Below are 20139 nucleotides of genomic sequence, written 5' to 3'. Positions count from 1 at the left end.
TTATAACACAAGTTAGAACAAATTTTATAATAGTGAGTAAATGAAGAATATAGCTCCCAACAATGATACACCTTAAATGAAATGAATGATCAAGGTCTTGGAGAGTAGGAGCATCTTTGAAGCTTTTATTTGTCTTGTGTTGGTTGTATATGTTTGAAAGACTATCCATTCCAACACAAGAGTTAATTTTTTAGGGTTATGCCATCATACCCTCCCTTTTGAAAATGATTTGTTCTCAAATCTTCTTGTACTTTTATGACAAAAACCTTTTTCTTATTATTGGTTAATTTGTGTATCATTCCACCAGGATCAAAGATCCATATGCAAGTGTCATCAAACTTAAAACCAATAATCTTATGAACCACAAACAACATGTATCTAGATGAAAGATTTAAATAAGATCTTATGCTAATTTCAAAAGAATTTACTTAAAAACTTTGAAGGTCGACTCCACAAAATTGTTTGTGTTTACTTTGAGTTAATTGTATCCTAGAAGGTAACATCAACTCAAAGTTTGATTTGAAAAAAATTGAGGAGTTAAAAATAGTGGGAGGTGAAAAAGAAGTTGAAATTTTTTCAAAAGTAAAAGTTGGAGTTATGAAAGATGGTTGGATGTATTAAGAAAAGTTCAAAGATTGGAAAATTCCCTTCATCATCTTAGTCTCAATCTTAATTGTGGGAGTGGTAGGATGCTTTAGTAACTCTTCCTCTTCTTCTCTTATCTCAATCTCTTCTTTTACTATCTTTTCTTTCTCATTCCTTTCTTTTACCTCTTTCTCTTCATACTCTCTTCTTCTTTCCTCCTCCTTTTTCTCTCTTCTTACTTGCTCCTCATCCTCTCTTTGTTCTTTCTCTCTTTTCCTATGCTCATCGTTCTCTCTTTGTTCTTTCTTCCTTCTTTTGTCTTCCTCTCTTCTTCTCTTAATCTTCCTTAAATACTTTTGGACTTTTTCTTCTTTTTCATTTAGAATTCTAAGCTATTCTTCTAAGGTAGCAAGATATTGTTTTCTTTCAACTCTTTCTTTCTTTTCTATCTCTTTTATTTGTTCATCTCTTCCTCTTTGAATCTCTCTTTTTCTCTTGTCACTCAAGAGCTTTCTAACTTTTTCTTCAAACTCATATTCTCTTTTAAAGAACCATTCTACACTTTTTAGAAAAGTTTTTCCTCTTTTAATGAGTTCTCTCATCTCACATATTTTCTCTTGGTTTATTACAAGGGAAAAAGGAACAAATTTTCTTCTTATGCATGCTTTCAAATCACACCAATATTTAATTGGAGATTTTCTACCTTTCTCAACCTTAGATTGTCTTTGATTCCACCATTCACTTGCATGTCCTACAAGCCTAGAGATGCATAAACTAAGTATATGATATTTATCATGCCTAACTAGGAATGAATGAAGTTCTTCTTTTCTTTTATCCCGTGCTAGGTATGATAATGCACTAGTACTCTGACCAAAGAATGGAAGGTCACACTTAACATTAGAATGTAGCTCAACCTCACCATGACTTAAATGCAAGGTACTATAAAAACTCATTTGTTTTAAAAGAATTTTGAAAAACAATTTTCACAAATAATCTTAGACATTTTTAAGATTTTCAAAATGACTTATGCAAACAAACTTAGCATTTCAAATAAAATTCCTTAAGAGACTTAAGGAGACAAGACAAACTTAAGTTCACTTCCAAGAAAGATAGGTGAATCACTATGGATTGCTTAGAAACCAAGTATTTCCTAGCCAAAGCTTACCTCAAGTTCTCTTATACCAAAATTCTCAAAGGTATTTGAACTTGAAATAAAAGTTGACACACACTAGACTATCACAATTAAAGAAAGCAATTAAAGCTAATCTATGCGGCCTAATGGTGAAGTTAGAAGGAACTTTGGTTCCCTCACACTTACCAACTACAAACGAAATATTAATCAAAGTCCAATGTTCTTGTTATGACACATCCTAACAAGGCCAAATAATACAAGTCCAAAAAGGAAAACAACTACAATTTTATAATTCAAATAAAATTCACACAAATATCTCTTTCTCGCCAAGTGTATACTCTCTTGTTTTGTGTTTTAGACCAAGACTTCAAGCTTCCCTTCAAGACCTCCTTCACCTTTGGATGTTGCTCACTGCTTTGGGCCGTTATCCCCATGATCCTCACGTTTTCTAACCATCCAAAGACCTACACCACAAGTTAACGCCACTAAAGCCAAAAGGAGTCCAAGAAAAAAGCAAGAAAATGTCTAAAATGAACAAAAGCTCTTTAAAAGGAGTTTTACTTTGACAAAACCATGAATGTTTAGAAGACAATCAAGCAATTAAATGGTAAGAAAGATAGGTTAGCACAACAAAAGGAGTTACCTAAAGAAAGACATTATAATAGATCAACAAAACCAAAAACTACTAGAAAATCATAAGGTGCTTTTGTCCTTTGGCAAGCTAGATCAAATGGTGCACTAAGACAACCTTTTTTAGATCATCATGGTTGTTGGAACACTAGCTTGGGGACATAAAAATTAGCTCCAAATCAACATTAAAGTGCTCGCACAAAAGTTGGTTACATATGGTACATGCATGTGCTTTTACTTTTACTTTTTACTTTTGCTTTTTGTACCTTTTGTCTACTTTTCTTTTGTACATTTTGTCTCTCTTTTTTTTTTAATTTTTAGCACAAACACAACCAAATCAGACCTCAAATATGAAATTTTTCATCAAGTTTGATGATCATACAAATCTATAGCACCAAAATAAAGACAACCTACTAGAATCAAGTATAACATGAAACACAAAAAGTGACATAATGGAAACCTAACTCTATGAACTTGTTCATGATCTACCAACAAGTATGAACTCAAATATATAAAATAAAAGCACAAATCCAAATCAGATTTATGAGATGACCTCAACATATATTTTTTATGATTTTCAAAGTTTCAACTAGAAAATAGAGACATCAAAAGGACTAAACATGACTCTAGACAACATGAAATGATTTGAAACTTAAAATAACTCAAACAAACATATATTGACCAAAAAAACAATAAGGAATGACTCAAAAAAAAGAAAGGGCACAAAAAAAGTAGCCAAAACTACCAAAAACGAACTTGAAAAACGCTAATGACAACATCCTTGCAGTTTTGACCTTTGTTGAGTGTTTTACTCATAAATTTCTCCACAGAACTCTAAATGAAATGGTTTTTTTTTGGACACTAAACTCAAAGAACTTTCATTTGAATATTTTTACGTACTTGTTGGACAACTGAGCTAGATGCAGTTTAAGTTTGAAAATCGTCACAGTTTGCTGCTAGAATAATGATAGATGAAAAAAAAACACAAGACAAGTAGGGAAGTAACATCAACAACATGAAAGAATAAAGGATAGATAAAGACAAAAAGACTTAGCTCTTGAAGAACCAAAGCTCTTGATACCAAATGATGACAACCTCCTTGGCTAGGTTGGGCCAAAGCTAGGAGATGTTCATGGAGGGGTGTTTCCTTGGATGAATGGTGCAGAAATGTGGTTGTAAATTGTCCAAGGATGATGAGATAAAGTATGGATGGGGAGAAGCTCCATGCCTCTAGGAGATATGGTGGTGGTGTAGTGTTTGGTGGCTCTAAGAGAGGTTAGGCCAACTCAAGGAGGAAGGTGACTAGAAGGGCCTCTACGGTTGTTCTAGTCTTGATCAAGGAAGAGTATGGTCATATTTTGGCAGCATAACATTACTTAATACCAAGATGAAATACAAGGGTGGAGACACCTCTATTTATAGGCCAAGGGTGTCTCCTTCTAATCCTAAAAGCACGATCTCTCACCTTTTCTCTCATTGGAAAAAAATGAGGTCTTCTAAGGAGTGGACAAGTGTCCACAAATCCTCTCCAACGATGGTAGGACATGTGGCCACTCACAAAACACAATCCTCTACATTCCTAGAGTGCCATGTGCCCACTACTAAAAGCAAAAACTCTCCACTCCGAAGGTGCCTTGAGGCTACCTTTTAAAAAGTAAATAATCTCCAATGGAAGCATGACACATGGCACATACTTTTCACTTTGTTTGGATTTCTAACTTTAAGGAAAATCCTATGCTACTTAGGCTTTAATACAAGCCTTAAGCAAACCTACACTACATGGCCAAATACAAGGCCTAAATAAACCTACATTACTCTTCAATCCATTCTCCATGATGACTCCAAAGGTGGCCCACAAGGTAGAGTTGATGTCATTTTCATAGATGACTTCCACTCTCTTGAAAGTGTTTGACTATGGCTAGGGGATTTGCCATGAGGGAACAAGTTGTTCACAACAATGTATATTAACTATATATTAAGGTTTCTTTTAACTATTGTTACTCAAAAAGTATTTTAAAAAAACTACCATAAATTTAAGCCTAAGACTTTATATAATGCAATAATTGTTACGTAAACACAATTTTGATTATTACTTTTTCTTTTAAATAGAAGAAGGTTGATAGAACTTTATCCAATATGATGTGAATTGAAGTGGAGTAAGAATGACAATAAACACGAAAAATTTAATAGAGACATAGAGTGTTAAATTTTAATTAAAACTTAAGTAAAACTTTCTCAATTTATCATGTATTTAAAAGTTAATTAAGTCTTTATAACTTTATAATTTTATAATTGCATAATTTTTTAATATTTTATAATTGTATAATTTTTTGAATTTTATATTTTATATTTTATATTTTTCTAATTTTGAAATTTTATAATTTTATAATTTATAGTTTTATAACTTTGTAATCTTATAAATTAATAATTTTTTAATATCATAATTCATAATTTTATAAAATTATAAATTATAAATTTATAAAATTGTAAAATTGTAAAATTACATAATTATATGTTATCATTTAGGTCACCTTACCATCACTTAGCTAATAAAAAGATGGCTTAATAACTTGTTTTGTCCCTAGTTTCGCTCAAGTATGTCAAGTTGGTTCATCCTTTAAAAAAAAGTGTCAATTGCGTGCCCACTTGGTAAAATTTTCCTCAACGAAGTCCCTGTTAAATACACACAAACAACGTTAAATTTTTTCTCTCTCTCTTCTGCTTTTCTGTGCAACGCGTGTTTTGTTAGTCATTTCTCCTCTGCACCTTTGGATAAAGTGATACAAAATAAGTAGTATTCTCTCTACAGTTTTGGAGCATAACGATAATTATCAAAAACATCAGATGTCAAAAGACAAAAAGTTTCAAAAAATCATTTTAAATTTGTTCAATATATAACTATAGCATTCTAGGGGTCAGTCTGACCTGATGCACTCTGTTGCTTCCAGACGTTAAACTTCTGAAGCAAATGAGGGTGAAGTTGAATCCACAGGGAGGAAGCAACACTCTGATGGGTAATCTTGATTATCGATTAATTATTAATTATTAGGTTAATATTGAGGATTTTCTAAAGTGCATGTGAAATTATTAATGATAATTAATGATGATGTTGGTGGGGTATTGGTAGCTAATGGAGACTCGCCTGTGTAGAAAACCACCCAAAATGAGGCATCATCATCAGGTTGAGGTCAAAGAAATATTTTTCGTGTAATGTTTTTTTTTTCTTGGAAATTTGAGCTAATAATATTCATTCTTCTTCTATTCATCCACACAGTGAGTATAGTATAAGCATATTGGCATCTGATTCAAATCTTTTGGATACTATAGTTCACTTCAAATTGATATGGCCTATATGCTGACGCAGATGGGAGCTCAGGCTCTTACCATAACAACTCGCAGAACACAAACCGAAGGTGATTACGTGTAGTGAATGTCGGCCAAAACCCACACCTACACCGTTAGTTTCAACCTCTGCTTTCGCTTCTCAAAACGTATGGATATGATTTCTTAACCATTTTGGAACATGACAACAATAGCAAGGGCATACAATCCAAACTTGGACTTGGAGAAGGAGAAGGAGAAGGAGAAGAGACACAACAATAAGCCCTTGCGCGTGAGGCGGCTGTGCAGGTTAGATCGACTGTTGTTGTTGTTGCTGCTGCTCGTCGTGGCAATTCTCGATCGAACAACCCCGGTGCCAGTATGGTTAGGGTTTCTCTTGAAGGGGAATCCACCGCGGATCGCGTGGAATCCAATATCACCACCGGCGTCATCGATCTCCGGCTGCGACGCCGCGTTGCGCGACAATCCCATCAAAGAACGAATCTCGAAAAGAATTAAAAAACGTTATTCAGGTTTTGCCACTTGTGTTGCACTGACAAAAGATATCATTGACAAAAGGAAAGATAAAGGTCTTTTGTGTTACAGAGGAGTAGAGGAGAAAGAAAAAAAAGTTAACGCCGTTTGTGCGTATTTAATGGAAGGAACGATATTGGTGCAAAATTTACTAAGTAAGGACCAATTTGACACACTTTTAGAAGGAGGGACCTAATTGACCAAATTCAGCAAAATTGAGGACAAAATAAGCTATTAAGCCTAGAAAGATCTAATAACGCTCATTAAAATATTTGAATAATTGATAAAAAATTAATATTGAAATGAAAATTTTAAAATTTATTAGAGATTAAAACTTGATTAAACTTGATTAAACCAATTTTCTTTTACTCTAACATTTATAGTGAAAATAATATTTTTTTCATACAATAGAAATATGTTAAAACAAGATTTTCTAAACAAGCATTGTTTTGAAGTTTAACATAAATGTCTAAACGAAATAATGTTTAATAGTATAGGAAAATATTATAAATGTTACTTTAAATGCCTAAGCAATACAAGAGCATCTAATGATATAAGAGTGTCTAACTTATGTTTGAAAAGTGTTAAACGCTATAATAATTGTAACAAAACATCTAATTGCAAGAGTGTCTAATAAACTATTAGACTGTCTAGGATATTTGTAACCAACACTAAATGCTATATATCTTGAACGCTTAAAGTTTCTAAAAAACAGGCATAGTTAAACAATAGTACTTGTATCATGCTTAAATGCTTAGAATTGTCTAACGCTTTAATGCATGTACGTTTTTGTACTCTTTTGTTTGTTGTATTGTGGTCTTTTTTTCTATACAGATTATCAACTTTATTCAAAAATCTGCTCAAGATCAAAACAATGTTAAGAGATAGGAAGATATTCAAGGAATGTTTCATACATATTTTCTACTTGCTTTTTTTGTACGCTCAATACAGTTGCTCTGCAAAGACTTAACATAGCTCCTGACTCTACCTTAAAGGCTATTCACCTAGAAAAAAGTCAAAAACTCTGAATAACGAATCTTTTTTTAAGACATCTATATAAAGAATTTTGCATGAAGAGAAGAGAAGAACTTTTGCTACCAAGATTATTGTTATACGCCCACTACTTTTTTCTCTAAGCTTTTTCTTTAAGACTTATCTTTGAAAAGCTTTTTGACAAGTTTTCATAAGTTCGTTGTATTGATTTAATATCCTTTCTACGAGAGTAATCTTCTGTCTTGTAATATTTCAAAAACACTTTGTTGTTTTCAAATTCAGAAGTGAATTTAAACACTTGTAAGTCTAACTCGGTGGAGTTAAATGTTCTAGTCAGTTGGACTAGTGTTGATATCAAGAGTGGTGAAACTCAGTCTAACTAGTTTGTTAGTTTGTAAACCAAAAGTTATTAAACTTGTGTGTAATCTTCGTGATTAATGGAACTCCTTAAAGTAATTTAAGGGAGAACTAGATGTAGCTAAATTTGGAGCGAATCAGTATAAAAATGAAGTGTGCTTTACTATTTTTTCTTTTAAAAGTTTTCCATTCCATGTTGCTTTATAAACTAAGTGTTTAACTACTATTGTAAACCATTTAACCCCTATAAAGTAATATTAAACATTATTTCCAAAAAGGTTTAAAACACAACTTGTTCTCTAAATTTCCCTTGTTCATATTTCACCACCTATTACAATTATGTTTTTGTCAACTCTTCATCCTCCGACATCATTTTTCCTCTCCCCTAAATTTCCTTGTTCTCCATTATTCATCATAAGTTTTTGTTTATTGAAATCCCCAATATAAATTTAAGGTTATGTTTTATGTTTGGGAAGACATTCACGTGAGCTCTGCCCATCGAAGAATAAATCGACACTTTCACTTGGTAAGGGACAACGCTAACAACCAAAGTCATTTAGCATCGAAGGTTTGGTTGGTTTTTTATTTTCAACACTGATTTGGATTGTTGTGGGTTAGTGGTTATGGAAGGGGTTTTTTGGTTTCAGGATTATAGTGGAGGGGTGTAGGATTTTTGTTCTAGTATGGGGGAGAAATCTGGTTAATGTCACTAGTTTTGGATAAACATAGATGGACTTTGTGTTTTGATTTGCAAAGCGAGCTTTCAGACTTTAAAATTTGGTTCGTTCTATTGCATTATGTGATGCAACATGTTTGTATCAAATTAAGGAATTCAGGTTTACTTGACCAGATAAGGTGTTTGGAACTGGACTACGTGTTCAAGTTGAGTTTTGTGTATGTGTATAGGATTTTTAAATTCAGTTATGTATACTCGAAACCGGGACACATTTTCAAAGTCTATGATATGGAGTGTGTGATTTTTGAAGAATGTTACTCTTATGTTTTGTTTTGCTACTTTCTCTGATGGTTTGCTTGACTTTCTTCTCATGCACAACTTGTTACTTATATTTCCCTTGCATATTAATTGTGTGTTGGTGTTTGTTGCCAATGGTTTTCCCTACTTTCTTGTTTGTTGCAGATATTGCAAGAATACATGGTGCTCATACATTTCAAGGATAAAGCTCTACATAATGTGCAAGAATAAGACCTACGATGTCTACTTGTAGAAGATCCTATTAAGTTGATGTTGTGGAAGCTAATCATGTTTCTGCTACACTAGGGGTGGATCTTGTTGATGAGCAACACCATACAGAACACATTGAGCAAGTGCAAGAGGACCATGCAAAGGAAGAACTATGATATCCTGGAGGTCCACATGGCACATCTACTTACTAGTTACGCAGATCATGTAACATTTTCACTATGGGAAGACGAGGTTAGTATAGTAAATAAAGGGTTTTTTTTTTTGGTGATGTGTTTATAAGTTATATGGTTTGATATGTAAATGTTTTGTCTAGGACTAATGAGAGCTAAAATTGGTTTCCCATGGTAGAAAACTAAATAAATTAGGTGATTGTCATGTTAATGTTGAGAACTTTGTTATCAATTATGGATTGATGCCTCTTACAAGGACAATCACATTTCCTTGTGCTAGTTACATTAGATTGAAGGTTATATTTATATTTTCTATGCTTTCCAGTCATTTTACATTCTAACAATACATTTGTCTTTCTTTCAGGTTGTTCATTAGCTTTATAAGATCTCATAATAAAAACAATAAACCTAACTTGAAAAGCAATATATCTCACATCCACTCAAGTAACTCATCACGTTTGAAAAATACCTCATTAGTTGTAAAATGTCTAGTATAATCTCCATGAGCCATTTCACTTCTAATGACAAAAATGGAGGAGTCTTCCATGTTGAAGCTTTGATTTACTTCATCAAAGTCCTTGAAGCCTAAAGAATAAGCTTTCATCTCTAATATCAAAATTATAACACCCACAAACAACACAAACTAATATGACTACACAATTCTCTGTATAATTACACATCTACTAGATTGCATAAATCATTTCCAAAATAACCAATTTGTTCATAACAAATCGAATTACAAAATTCGAGTAACACTTGGTGCTCCAAATTACAAAATTTGAACAATATTTTTGTGCACCAAATTGTACATTTTGGTTTAACTTACTAGATCTAAGATAACAAACCAAATTACCTAATTCACGAGAATAATTTGTCAAATTTAGGACATGTCATTTTAATTAGAACAATTAATCTGGTAATTTTTTTTTGAAGAGTGTAGTTACCAGACTGAAAAATATGATGTACAACTCCATATCCGAAAAAAGTGTACCAAATTGATAACTACATTCCAAAGAGTGTAGTCTAGACAAGTAACTACACTCCTGAAAAACTTTTATCGGAATGATGGTTCTAGTTCATATATGTTGCATTTGATAATCCGATTAGTTCTCCCAGATTCGTGACAAAAACTAGATTCCCCGTTCCGATGCACAAAAACGTTACCAAAATTATATAATCTGATTCCTTTACATGAAGAACCCAATTCACCACCCCCTAAATCACCATAGAATCCACCCCTTACTGTTTAGTACTCCAAAACAAAATATTACTTTGATTCAATTGATGAAATTACATATAACACAATTGTTGAAGTAGTCCACCACCAAAGAAATTAAGAATGGTGCCAACGGATGTATGGTTCTTCGGTGTCAAACCAAACAAAGGTTTCAATGCAGGAAGAAGACGAAGAAAGTTTTATTCATTTATTTAATATATAATTAGAGGGGCCAAAAGGGAAATCGATGCAAAATGCAAAATTTGGAGGTGCAGAAAGAAAATAACAAGGTACAGGAAGAAGCCCAATATGATTTTGAAATCCAAAGAAAACATTGGCACATGATAAAAATATTTATTATTTCTTACATAAATATTTGTGACATTGACACATGATAAAAATATTTATTATTTCTTATATAAATATAAAGTTGTGTGGTAAAGTAATATTTTTCCGACCATCTTTAATTTACATAAACATTTTTATTTGGAACCATTGTATTCTAATTTAGACATATATTATGAATAATGATTTTATTATTTTTTTGTAGTGAAATCAAATATTACGATTCTTATTAATCATGCTAATGAGATATTAACAAAAATATTATAATCTAAGTTAAGAGTGCATTTCACGGGTAAAAAGACAAGAAAAGGTAAAAAAAGCTAATGTTTATCAAGAAAAGGTGATGCGAAATGCTTAAAATATTTTATAATAAAATACCCTACACTTGGTGTTAATCACATGATTATCCTAAAAAAAGCAACTTTATGCTTAAAAACAGCAACTTCACAAGTATAGAAGATGCCAATAAGTTAGATCTGTTTAACATTCTTAATTGTATTTTAATAAATTATGTAAAAATTAGAATAATCACGAGAAGTTTAAATGGATTAATTTGAGTGGTACAGAAAATAAATAAATTTACAGGCCAAGTTGCATAAGTCTTTTTGAAACCGGCCATGGGATGTGGGAAATTAGATGTTTGATTACTTTATTCGTGTCCATCCTCACAATGATGCACTCTTATAATATTTTATGGTAAATAAAGCAAAGGCACATTTGAAAGCAATAAATTACAAAAATAGTGGCAATTAATTTATGTGTTTGGGCAGTGAAGTTACGTTATTGATTGAAAAAGGAAGCTTCCTCCTTGGGATGAGGATAAAGAGCAACAGAACATGCCGGAGTAAATATTAAAAAAATAAAAAAATTGATAAATTAATAATATAAAAATAAAAGAGGTGGTGACACGAAAGGCGCGTGGCTGCCGTTGGTTTAACCCAAAACAGCCCTTCCTATATCAGAGGCAACGGAAAAAGGATCCTTTCTGCTTCTTCTTTTCTTCCACACAAATAATTCATCATTTCTCTTTCTCATTCTCTCTCTTCCTATTCGCACGTACACACACAACACGCTCGCTCTCTCTTCTTTTCCAATTCCACTTTGCGGACACGAGTGAGTGAGTACTGTTCCGTCAAACCCTTATTCTCTGTTAATTTTCTGTTTCGCTGTTTCATTTTGCGCGCTTCCTTTCGTCGCTGCCGATTGCGATAATGGTTGTTAATGATCACCATTTCAATTGTTTGATTCTCATTTCTTGCACTGTTAATTTCATTTCTTCATTGGTTTCAAGTTTATCTTGAATCTTGATGCATTCCGATTCGATGCGTCCGCTGCTCTCCAATTACATTGCATGCCTTTTACTCGCTTGAAGCATTTCATTTTTTCATGTTGCGTCGCATGCTGGCGGATATATATGGTTAGATTGACTTTTTGGAATGCGTTGTTTGGGATTGAAATGTGCCTTCCTGTGATGTGGTGTGATGTGATCATGCGTCGTTATAGTGTTCTTTGTGATTCAATGTTTTTTTTTTTGTGTGTGTGATTGTAGTTTGAGATGGGGATATATCTCAGCGCGCCCAAAACAGAGAAGGCCTCTGAAGATGGCGAGAACGACAAGCTGCGGTTTGGTTTGTCTTCCATGCAGGGTTGGCGGGCTTCCATGGAAGATGCTGTAAGTAGTTACCTCCTTTTTCTGCGTTTTGTGTCATTTGCTTCCGCTTGGTTTTTATGTTGTCGTCGACAAGTGTCGTGTTCGCTGTTTTTTTTATGCAATAAGACATTTGGTGCTTTGGTAGCCTTTGAAGGGAGTTATATTAAAAGAGTAGTTCGAGTTCATTGACTGTGCTATTTTGGCAACGAAGTTTAACGAATATCCTAAGCTAGATTGACGGTATAGATATTGACGTGATAGTGAGTCGAGTGGTGGCTGACGAGTTAAATTTGATATTTGCGCAATTGACTGAGAAATTTGTTAAAGGAGCAGTGTCTTGTGTTCAATGTAGCTTATAGACTAAAAAGTTTCACTGTTAATCTTCTACAGTGAAGAGAACAAGACTTCACTTATTTCTGTACTTGAATTAAAGTTATTTCCGTCGCATATTGATGTGATTGAGCAAATGTAACTCAGTTTTTCTAATTTTCAGAGGTATAAATTTCCATCCTCTAGAGTAGTTTTAGTGATGAGAAATTGCTTCTCTTTGGAAGTGAATTTCATATGTATGAAGTAGATGCTTGGTGTACCTGATGCTTTTGTCCTACAGTCGTCAGTAGCTCATTATTATATTACAACCCATTCCATGGTGTATACAAGTTTTAATTCTCTTACATTGCTTGCCAGCATGCAGCTATCCCATATTTGGACGAGTCTACATCTTACTTTGGCGTTTATGATGGCCATGGAGGTCAGTATCAGCTCTTTATGTTTCCAATTGTATTTATGTACCATACTCATTTTCTTAAGCAAGGAGAACATGATTTCTTACTGATTCTTTTAAATTTAAATTAATTTTGATCTGTATCTCAGCATTGGAAATGTCCCTTTAAACTATTTTTAAGCCAGGAGGAAATGATTTCTTACTGATTCTTTTAAATTTAAATTAATTTTGATCTGTATCTCACCATTGGAAATGTCCCTCTAAACTATTTATAAGAAAATGTATTTCATTACATACGAAGTGGTTTCACATTTCTAATATTTGATATGGCTTGAAGATTTTTACTTTGAAACTCCCTTCAGAACTCACCTTAGCAAGGGTGGGTTTTACCGGCTTATATAGTGTTTTCTTTTTTGGGTCATTGATTGATTGGGATTTCATTTTCTTTTTTGACCCTATCTTCTCTGTTGACCAATGTCACTTAAAATGTGAATAACAACATTGTATGAATTACAATTCTTTCAAACTTATCATTGGACATAAATACTGCATAAGTTTTCTTTTTCCCCTTTTCTAATAGTTGCCTCGTTGCAGCGTTGCTTACGTAATGTAATATGTCGTTCACAATTTTCACTATTGACAAACCAAACAAAACCCTTAACCTTAAACATTTTTGGCCTACTATATCTTATTAGATTCAAGTGATATAGGATTTATTGCCCCCATATTTCTGTTTATTTATTTATTTATTTGGAACTTTGTTCTGCAGCATAAGTTAAAGGGGAAAAAAGGGAGGGGGGAATATTCTTTTATGGTGTGTGTGTTCTTTATCTATATTAGAGTATTAGCCATTCAGACTCAAGAATATTGATCATGATTCATAGTTCACTTGAGGACTTTGAGAAATTTGTAAATCTTAAATTATTTCAAAATGAAGGTAATGGCCTAGGGGTGCTGACATTTATAACTTATTGTCTACTACTGTTTTATAATCCTCAACATGGTCTTATGGAATTGCAGGCAAAGCAGTTTCTAAATTCTGTGCCAAGTATCTACACCAGCAGGTGCTGAAGAGTGAATCTTACCGAGCTGGAGATATAAGCACATCATTACAAAAATCTTTTCTTAGGTATTCATGTTTGTTTTTTTTAGAGCTTTAATTAATATTATTGGATGCCAATAAAAGTCAGTAGATGATACAGTAGGTAGATGTTCTTTACATTTAAAAGCCGATTTGGCTTAGGCTCAACCCTGTGGTATGTGGTAAACTTTTGCACCAAATGATTTAGCCCATCTGTCTACTGTATATTCCCCAGGGGAGATGTGGCATAAGAAAAATATAGCTGTGAACTAAGTTACAGACACTTAAATATAATATTAAAACAATTGTCTTCTCCTATCTTTTTCCTGCTATTCTTATGTGTTACTGATGTTTTAAAACATATCTTATCATCTCTTCATTTTGTTTGTAGCCTTTATACTTGTTAAAAGTAGACTTTAAATCTAACATGGTTTTTCATAAATCGGTCTTGTAAGATGATAGTTATACTTACTTATATATTATAATTTAGTCATATCACAAGTTGTGGTGGGATCTCAACAACACATTAGGAATGTCACTGCCTGCTCTGGAAGTCATTTTCAGAATTAGTGTTTGTTTTTAGTTATATTTCTTTTCCTACACAATTAAAATCATTTGCATATTTGGGGCTTTATAGATCCATAGGTTTCATGCCCATAAATGGAAATGGAGATATGGCATTTAGATGAAACTGATTCTATCAAAATTATGTCACTTTTTTTATATTTTCCTTCATATTGGCAGAATGGATGAGATGATGCGTGGACAAAGAGGGTGGAGGGAATTAGCTGTCTTGGGGGATAAAATAGAAAAGTTATCTGGTATGTTAGAAGGCTTTATTTGGTCTCCCAGGGGCAGTGAAGCAAATGAGAATGTCGATGATTGGGCATTTGAGGAGGTAACAACTAAGACGAGTTTCTTGCGTCATCATTGCTTGCTTTTCTAACTTATTCCACTGTTCTAAATGTACGTTGTCTAGGTTTCATTGTATGAAATTTAAGCTTGTAGTAAATAAATTGGAAGTTTTTCAAATTAAAGCTTAGCATTTTTTGCTTTTGGGTATTTATTTAAATGTAAATCTAGTATTTAAAAAATTCTTTTAACATACTTTTGTATGGGTTAGTATGTACATTAAAGTTGACAAGTTATTTGCTCAACTTTCTTTTGCTTAAACTGCTTATAAACTAAACAGCATTTGTCAGCTATGAATTACCACTTTCTTAAACCTTACAGTAATACTTTGCTTGTGTATGTTACAATTTCATGATTTTAGCTGTTTCATGTGTTCTTTATTTTTGTCAACCTCATACTTACAGTGCTTGCTTGTTCACTATGAGAGTGATAAACTTGTGTTAAAATCAACATAAACATTAAAAGTCAATTCTTGTATGATGTATGTCACAATTTGACTGTGACAGAGGGTCCTTTCTGATTTGGTGATTACAACTACACATTATAAGGTTTAGATTTTGTATCTTTCCTTTCTTTCTGAATAACCTGGGAAAATTGCACTCACCTTTTCTTAGATGACATCCATATTTTATTTTGTAGAAAACCCCAACTTTTCCTGAGATAGGCATCAAAGGTTAACCCTTTAAACTTAGGTGTTCATTTATTTTGCCCAAATATCAAATTTTCTCCCAAAAATATCGGGCAACAGTGAAAAGAACATGAGAGAAACATGAAGAAAGAGTGAGCATTTTTCTAGTAGTACGTAGCAAAATTATTGAGAAGTTGGAGGTGCTGTCTCTCTCTTCAACGAACAACTGCTTTTGCATTCTTAAGAATAGTCAATCATGGGGTGTATTGTGAATGAAGTCTTGTGGATGCCTTCTGTTAGTGGAGTATTGTCTGTTATTTTGCAGGGTGTGTCACTTGATTAAACACAAATAAGGGAGTGTGTGTCACGCTTATTAAGCCAATAAGGCATCTAGGTGTTTCTTCAAAAACTAAGGGAGTGTGTGTCACACAAACTAGGTGTTCGTTTAATTGAGAAGACCTTGTTTGAAGTGAGTGTAATTTCACATAATAAATTCTGTTTGTCAATAAAAAAACTACAAGTTGTAAGGTCTGATGTTGAGCATACAAGTTTTGAATCCTACTGTAGAAGTTTTATTCTGAATTGAGAATGTTATGGTGTAAATTAGGGACCCCATTCTGATTTTACTGGACCAAACTCTGGAAGCACAGCTTGTGTAGCTGTTATCCGAGGAAACAAACTTGTAGTTGGTAATGCTGGAGATTCTAGATGCGTCTTGTCAAGGAAAGGCCAGGTATTCTCACCTTCTTGATGCAGTTTTTTTATCTTCTCTAGTTTCAGCAGGCATGCGATGTTAAGCTTATACGGTGCAGATATATGATAATAAAAGGTGCTAATTCTGGCTATAATTTTGTTTTCAGAGATGGATATTTCGGTACAGACATTTTAATTCACTGTACTCTTTTTTTGACATAAAAGGTCTGTTTACATTTAAAGTGAAATAGAGAGGAAAGAAACAGGAAGAATGGAAATGAAAAAAAAAATAGAATAGGAAAATGTTGTTTGGATAGATAGAAGAAGAAAATTCTCCGTATTTGTTTGGATTAAGGTGTGTATGATCAGTTCCATCGCACTAACCTGGCTAGGCGCAACATTAATTTTGGTGGGTGTTATAAAATTAGATCCAGTGTATTTTGAGAGTGGGCTTGGGTTGAGTCAGTCATCTCAACCTGGTCCGAGGTCCTATATTTTCTTTAAAGTGAGTTCTTTTTAGCAATTGTATATTTATGGAAGATGGTGTAATATGACAGAAGACAAAAATTCTCTCTATAAACATGCCATTGCGGCCTGTGGCCCCACATTGGGGGCCTTCCTTCACAAATTGCCTATAAATTGGCCACGCCATTCTGCCATGTGGCCACTATATCTAACCGTTCTGATTTATAGTAAAAGTTTATCAAGCAAATGAATAACTTGTAAACATGATATTTATTTATTTATTAGTATAAAATATATTTTTATTGAACTAAATAATAAAAGATGTTAATACGAGTATATTATATTAATAAATCATATTCTTGTCTCGGTTATCTTCTCTTTTCATGGGTCAGGCATGATCACACATAAATGGCTCTATAAAAATCTCAAGTTGTTTAGGGATGAAGATAAAATCAGCCTCCCTTGTCTCATGCTCATCCCTAGCTTGGATGCTAGGAAGAGTAAGTAGAAATAAATAAATGTATTATAAAATAAGTTTGTTTTTTATAATAATACAAAACGTTAAATTTAACAAAAAATGTAAACCTTGTACTGCATTATATTTTGTTAACATTCAAATTAGAATTTCTTTTATCTTCTTATGTTATGAAAAGTTATTTAATTTTAAAAAAACGGAAAAGAAATTATCAAATGCAGAAAACATTTGCCCCAACTTTAGGATGATTTTTTTTAATGCAAGATCCTTCAACAAACTAATTTTCTTTTTACTGTTCTCTTTTTCCTTCCTCTTTATTTACTCAAGAAAACATAGGGTTTGAGGTAGAGGGACTAAGTAAGGACATTCATATTTTAACACTTTGTTATTGTATTGATATCACAAAAACTAATTTTGGCATCTAAATGCATCCTTCCAAAGTCTAAATTTCTCCTGTACCTGTCAACACACTAAATGTTTCTGACTTATTTTCCAAAATTTATGAATTTACTCAGATTAATGAATTAGTGTCTGTGAATAGATACCTTCTGTGCATGGGACAGCCATTGTTTGACAATACTCATACTCACAGTTATGTACTGAATATTTATTTGCAGGCACACAATTTATCTAAGGATCACAAGCCTGATCTTGAGGCTGAGAAAGACAGGATTCTAAAAGCTGGTGGTTTCATCCAAGTTGGACGGGTCAATGGAAGTTTAAACTTGGCTAGAGCAATTGGTAGTAGAAATTATTTTTTGTTATAAATTTTTAGTGTAGAGCAAAATGTGAGGGTTTATTGTTTTCTGAATGTTTTATAGTTGCTGCCATGATATTTTTTATTTCCCACCAGTACACAGTGTTTTGTAATATCAATTTCTTTCTATTCCAGGAGATATGGAGTTCAAGCAGAATAAGTATTTGCCTGCCGAAAAGCAGATCGTGACTGCTGATCCGGACGTAACTTCAGTATGTATTGCCATATGCATTATTTTATTTTATAATTAAGTTAATATTTATGGATTGCCTCTTTCTTGGACCTTTGTTATTTGTGATGTTATACAAAAATATCTTGGAAGAAATATAACATGAATTCCTTATACATCTTTTGGCATCACTCCAATAGAAAAACATATTGAAATAGAGAGGAAAGAAACATGAAAATAGAAATAAAAGAGAAGTAGAGGAGAAAAGGTATATTGATTGGATGGATAGAAATAAAAGATGGAGAGAAGTGAAAAAAGAGTCTCTGCCTGTTTGTATGAGTAGAAACTATTGTGGAAAAAATAAATAAGTTATTTTAAAATACTTTTACTCTAATTAAAAAATAATTTTTAATACATTATTTTTTCTTAGCATAAATATTCTTTATTTTTTATATTATAATATAAAATATTTAAAAATTAAATAAAAAATGAGAGATTATTTTCCTGCTACTTCAGTCCAATTTGAAAGAAAAATGTGTTCTGCTTTTCTCGAACAATAGATAGAAATTTAATATTTCTATCTTATCTAGTTACTATTTTTTTCTACTTCATTTTACACCCAACAAAGAAGGGGTTAAAGCGAGATGCTCTTTTGTAGTGTTGTTTTGTACTTTTCTGCTCTAATTCAAATTTATGCGTATACTCTATGTAACAGGTTGAACTTTGTGATGATGACGAATTCCTTGTGATAGCCTGTGATGGAATATGGTAGGTTACTTGGCTACTTAAATTTCCTCTACAAGCACCATCGCAATTACCAAATTTGTATAAATGGCAAAAAAATCCTTATTCTTTATTTTTTTAATTCACCACATAATTTACTTTTATATATAAACTCTCTGCAGGGATTGCATGTCTAGCCAACAGCTTGTGGACTTTATACATCAACAGTTAAAGACAGTAAGTTTTTTATGGCTACCTTTTATTACTGATAGAAAATGATTTGGATACGAAATTGCAAAACTGGTGGTGTCATTTATGAAAAATCATGAATACGCAGGAGAATAAACTTTCTGCGGTTTGTGAGAAAGTATTTGATAGGTGCTTGGCACCAACCGCTGGTGGTGAGGGATGTGATAACATGACCATGATCTTGATTCAGTTCAAAAAACCTTCCAGCCCTGATGTTTCTGTCACGAACCAGCCCCAATCATCTGCTCAACCACCTGAAACCGATAAAAGTTCAGAGAAAAAAGTAGAATCGAAGTGAGAGAATTTCGAACATGACTTGACAGTCATCAGTATCTTAGTGCGTGTTGAAGCATTGGTAAGCAGAGGTTCTTGGGTAACCATTTTATATCCAAATTTCAGGGTGTTGATTCTCAATAGGGGATTGTAAATTTGTGACAAACTAATCCATGGGCCAATATTGGTTTTGTACATAAGTGTGAGGTTTCTATCATATGAATGGAAAAGAAAAAAAGAATCAGAAAGCATACTGATGTATACTGGATGACTAAAATCACCTTTTGCATACTTACCATTGCCAATGAGTGTGGATCGGCAGAATGCGTAGAAAGAACGTGTTTGGATTCTGAAGTTATGATCAGTAGCAGTTCCTTAAGGATTTTGTGCCATGTTCTTTTTTACATAGGCCTTTGTGGGCTCATCTACCAGTGTTGCTAATTTCTTTTTACAAATTATAAATACTCATTGCTTTTCTTTTTTGGGTTCTATTTATTGAAATGAATACTGCGTCCAACAAACAACCATTTTTTGAAATCGCTGGAGTCTTGTTTCTCAGAAATTTTAAATTAATACTGCTCCTATTAATTTATGTTTTATTTTTGAGTGAAATACTGTGACATCTACTTTTCACGTAATGATGTTTTCTTTGTATCATGGCACTCATTTTTTATTTCACGTTCTTTTTAAAGGTTCAAATTAACTCCTATTAAGTATAACTAAATGAGTGAAACAATTAATAAGTTCAAGTATATAAATAACGATAAAATGGATATTACGTTTTTTGACCAAGTTATAAATTTATGCTAAAAGATATTAAAGAGAAAATATTAATAACGTCTAATTTAATAG

At 32.8% G+C, this 20139-nt stretch overlaps 1 protein-coding gene across 3 annotated transcripts; it reads left to right on the top strand.

The window, feature by feature from the left end:
* Nucleotides 1–11403: 11403 nt before the first annotated feature.
* LOC108338520 (probable protein phosphatase 2C 60) lies at nt 11404–19764 on the top strand. 3 transcript variants are annotated; one of them, XM_052880515.1, is made up of 11 exons: nt 11404–11600; nt 12037–12159; nt 12826–12889; nt 13883–13991; nt 14688–14841; nt 16091–16216; nt 17734–17857; nt 18009–18085; nt 18758–18810; nt 18948–19002; nt 19103–19764. In XM_052880515.1, the coding sequence occupies exons 2-11, from the start codon at nt 12043–12045 to the stop codon at nt 19310–19312; spliced, it is 1089 nt and encodes a 362-aa protein (XP_052736475.1). In that variant the 5' UTR covers nt 11404–11600; nt 12037–12042; the 3' UTR covers nt 19313–19764. The 3 variants fall into 3 exon arrangements, with proteins under 3 accessions (XP_052736475.1, XP_052736476.1, XP_017430929.1); XM_017575440.2 differs by having other exon boundaries at nt 11405–11604; XM_052880516.1 differs by lacking the exons at nt 18948–19002; nt 19103–19764 and having other exon boundaries at nt 11404–11604; nt 18758–18814.
* Nucleotides 19765–20139: the final 375 nt, after the last annotated feature.

This window comes from Vigna angularis, chromosome 7, assembly GCF_016808095.1.
Source record: "Vigna angularis cultivar LongXiaoDou No.4 chromosome 7, ASM1680809v1, whole genome shotgun sequence".
In the NCBI taxonomy this organism is placed as follows: domain Eukaryota; kingdom Viridiplantae; phylum Streptophyta; class Magnoliopsida; order Fabales; family Fabaceae; genus Vigna; species Vigna angularis.
The sequence above is the reverse complement of the archived record's forward strand: the minus strand, read 5'-3'. Positions and strand labels throughout refer to the sequence as shown.

What these genes read in the sequence shown, in the direction of transcription:
- LOC108338520 (XM_052880515.1), top strand. Translation starts at nt 12,043, where the DNA reads ATGGGGATATATCTCAGCGCGCCCAAAACAGAGAAGGCCTCTGAAGAT. An exon ending in AAACTTGGCTAGAGCAATTG is followed by an intron (nt 17,858 to 18,008) that starts GTAGTAGAAATT and finishes TTTCTATTCCAG; the next exon opens with GAGATATGGAGTTCAAGCAG. An exon ending in ATAGCCTGTGATGGAATATG is followed by an intron (nt 18,811 to 18,947) that starts GTAGGTTACTTG and finishes AACTCTCTGCAG; the next exon opens with GGATTGCATGTCTAGCCAAC.